Here is a 3,936-nt window from a genome sequence, read left to right on the forward strand (position 1 = left end):
TAAAATACCTATGCATGCCTAGACATAAAAGTATATTATCGCTTATTTAATATTTTATTGAACAATTTTATCTTTCTCTTTGCACGGATATATTTGTTGTTACTTATATATAGCGTTTTATTGTCGTTGAAAGTCGAAATCGTTACTTTCGCAAGTAACAGGTATAAATAAATATCTTTCTTTACGCATAAACAAAATAATACGTTTTAAATAATGGAATTTTCTGATCATCGACAAATTCCATCATGAATTCTTTAAATTATTAATATTTTTCAAATTCGAATATATTACATTGAGTTTTATAATATGTGAACATAATTTTATAAATGAATTCAGGACATAAAAATGCTACAAAAAGTTTACATAAACATTTATTTTATTTGACTTTATTTCTAAGTTACAGACGTGTTTGTGTTTCATTATAATTACTGTTTCGTTATATAATTATAATAATTTCATTATAAAAATTGTTATTATAATTATTATATTTCTCGTTATAAACTAAACTTGGATAGCGTCTTCAAATGAAGATCACGCGTCTTTGTGTGTTAAACACAATCTATTACATACAATAATTGCATAAACGTAGTCATAAATAACGGTTGTAGATGTAAGAATTGACCAATCACAGTAGAATATTCTCCTCATATTCGATATGATTGGTTAATTCTTACAACTACAACTATACTTACGCAACTGTAAAATTGACCATTAGTAAGCAGTTTTTTTTAGACAGAAATATGTGAAGACTATAGTTCAACTTGATCAACGAAAATTATTGAAGAAAAACGAAAACTTCTATAACTCAAAATTAAAATTAGATGGAATAAGTATTTATAATGTTTAAATAAACTTTTTGTATTATATTTTTGTATTCTGAATTTATTTCCGAAGCAATGCCCACGTGTTATAAATATTATATGTATTTGTTCAGTTCGAATTTTTATTCAAGCAAGACAATACACTGAGGCGCGAATCTTTGAGCTTTATCTGAATTGATTATATGTATACAATATAACTTGGATTGAGTTCATTTGTTTGAATTATGTAAATTTAAAGCTTTGCTACATATTTACATATTTTAAATAATAAAAAATACACATACAAATGGAATAGAAATCAATTTTTCAAGGAATGAAGGCAATACTTATTTGATACATACATGTAGATTCCTATTTATTTATAATCATATGTATGTATAATAATATTACAACGTCATAACTGTATAACAGTAAACAAGATTGAATATGCTCGATGAAATATTTCGTGAATATGCCACTAAAACTGGCAAGAGAATATGTACACAATATAGGATGTCGCTTTATTGCCTCTAAAGGAGATACATAATTGATACTAAAAAGAAAAAAAAGAAAGAGAGAAATAATAGCGATATTAATTACAACACAGGGAGCAGGAAGTAGATACACACAGCAGTATTACAGGCAGCTGGCGACATTATCTTAACTATTATCACAGATTAATACAGACAGCTTCTGTCATAGCTGGACATGACCGATATAGTTATATTTTATCATCTTGCTATCTACCCTTCTGCAATAAATATTTAATAGTGTGTATGCGTGTGCATGTGTCTGTTCGCAAATGCATGAACAATTTAAAATACTTGCGTATTTATATATTCGAGTATATAAAATTCGGACGTTTACAAGCTTTTCATCTTTCCCTCGTAACAGAATTATTGAAAGACATACACAAAATTAAAAAATGAGATAATACTGTTTAATATTTTATTAATGCATAACAATGCACGCGATATAAATACTGCATATTCCAATGTCTTGGAAACAATAATATATAATTGATGCTTTTAGCTAACAAATTTATCATTCTTAAAAAATATAAAGAGATACGATTGTATACGATTCAATTTTATTAGATACTATTTAAAATTTTTTTAAAATGTGCTTTTAATAAATATTTCATATACAAATTTAATATTCACAGATTACACAATTTTAAAATTTTAATAAGAATTAATTATAACTAATTATAAAATTTTACGAAATACATGTTGTAAATGTGACTATTGGAAATAAATTATATTGATTAGTCTTCTGACAGATAATTTTCGAAACGGAGTATATTGAATTTCACACGACAAAGCAATTTTTGCAGTTTCATATAGCAGTCTTCTTTTTACATAATTTTTTTTACATGCCGTTGCACATCCCTAATACATTCCATGCATTCGATTAAATTGAATCTTTTGAACGTATTTTGAAAGCGTCATCAAATTACAGGAACCTTAATTTTACTAAAACGTCCTAAAAATTATTTGGACCAGCTAATAATATTCATCGCTCGTTTGTTCAAGAAACTTTAATCCTACTCGCTCTAAATACGACTTATTTAGCATATGGTAACTCATTGTTGAATGCAGCAAAATTTTACTACGATCAAAATTACATAATGACAAAAAAGTAAGCGGAAGATGTTCGTAATGATGTTTGCCACTTACGATATTTCGTTTAATGATTACATGATGTGAAACGCGTTTGTGTATAAAACGTGTGTATGAGAGGATTTTAATATACGCGTGAGTAAGAGTTACCCTTTCGTAAGTATTACAAATGAATAGGCCTTTGTTCTTCAACGCACGCAAAAGTATTTAACGTGTTAAAAAAGAATGTCGCACAGACGATCATTTTCACTAAATAAGCTCTACGCGCTCGTTCGGTATTTCGATTCTACTATGTTAAATACTAACGTCAAAAAAGTATACTTTAGTTAGGATACAATCTTAGGTATCGTAATTGGAATACAAAACTCAGTGTTAGAAAATATCAGGGTTTCCAGCGTCTCATGTCCGCTCGTAATACTAACACATGCTCTCTGTTTTATTCTGTCCTAATTATTGTATCAAAGAATATTTCGTTTATAGAGAGTAGCGTGCTTATATAACGCTAACAACATTTTTTCCTATGCTGTTTTGTGCTTTTTCTTAAGTTGACTGTCTCATTAGTCTGTATGGCTTGCCGTTCCTTGCGTTCTTTTTTGGTCCGCAATACTTGCCGCGTTATCGCCATGAACATCTGCAAGTAATTATTAAATTGCAGTGGAGTAGGAAATATATATTAATTTAATTAACAAAATTTACAGTATTCTTGAAGTTGAATAAAATTCAATAAAATTAGCTTTATCAATATAATAAAAAAACAAGCGTGAAAGAAAAGCTTAAAGTTTTCAGTTTTATTTCAGTTTTATAGCTTTATAAATAAAAAAAACTAATGTGATGCATACTTCTTCAACATTGATGTTGTCCTTAGCGGAAGTTTCAAACAACTGGATCCCCATTTGATTAGCAAATCTTTGTGCATCTTCTGTTAACACCACCTTTTGATTAGGTGCGTCATTTTTATTTCCTACCAGTACCCTGTTAACTACATCACAATTCTGTTCGATTTCATGTAACCACCGTTTAACATTCGCGAAGGTATCACCGCTGGTCACATCATACACAACTATAACGCCGTGTGTTCCCCTATAGTAAGTTGAAGTTATTGTCCGAAAACGTTCTTGTCCAGCGGTATCCCAAATTTGCAGCTTTACTCGCTCACCGTCTACCTCCACAGTTTGTATCTTAAAGTCCACTCCTATTGTAGTTATATAACTGCCATTGAAGGTATTGTCAGCGAATCTCAGAAGTAGCGAGCTTTTACCTACACCTTAAAGACAAAAGAAAAAATATATTTTATACATATTAAGGTGTATATAAATAAATATTTGAAAATTATAAAAAAGATACAAATATCTTCATGATAAAATTATACTTTGATAAACATGTTTGTACATAATTCTAATATAAGTTTTATATCACATAGAATTAATTACTCCTGTCTATATTAAATTAATTAGAATTAAAAAAACAAGCTTTTACCTATGCCTTAAAAACAAAAGAGAAAAAATATATATATA

At 28.5% G+C, this 3,936-nt stretch overlaps 1 protein-coding gene across 1 annotated transcript in view; it reads right to left on the reverse strand.

Annotated features, from left to right (window-relative positions):
* Positions 1-2,078: 2,078 nt before the first annotated feature.
* LOC108693022 (ras-related protein Rab-35) overlaps positions 2,079-3,936 on the reverse strand; it is a 3,352-nt gene continuing 1,494 nt past the window's right edge. Inside the window, exons 2-3 of the mRNA XM_018201663.1 lie at positions 3,262-3,686; positions 2,079-3,053 (exon numbers count right to left, since the gene is read on the reverse strand). Coding sequence (XP_018057152.1) covers positions 2,925-3,053; positions 3,262-3,686 — 554 coding nt within the window. The 3' untranslated portion in view covers positions 2,079-2,924. The remainder of the gene's footprint in view (positions 3,054-3,261; positions 3,687-3,936) is intronic.

Source organism: Atta colombica, unplaced genomic scaffold (genome assembly GCF_001594045.1).
Source record: "Atta colombica isolate Treedump-2 unplaced genomic scaffold, Acol1.0 scaffold83, whole genome shotgun sequence".
Taxonomy (NCBI): domain Eukaryota; kingdom Metazoa; phylum Arthropoda; class Insecta; order Hymenoptera; family Formicidae; genus Atta; species Atta colombica.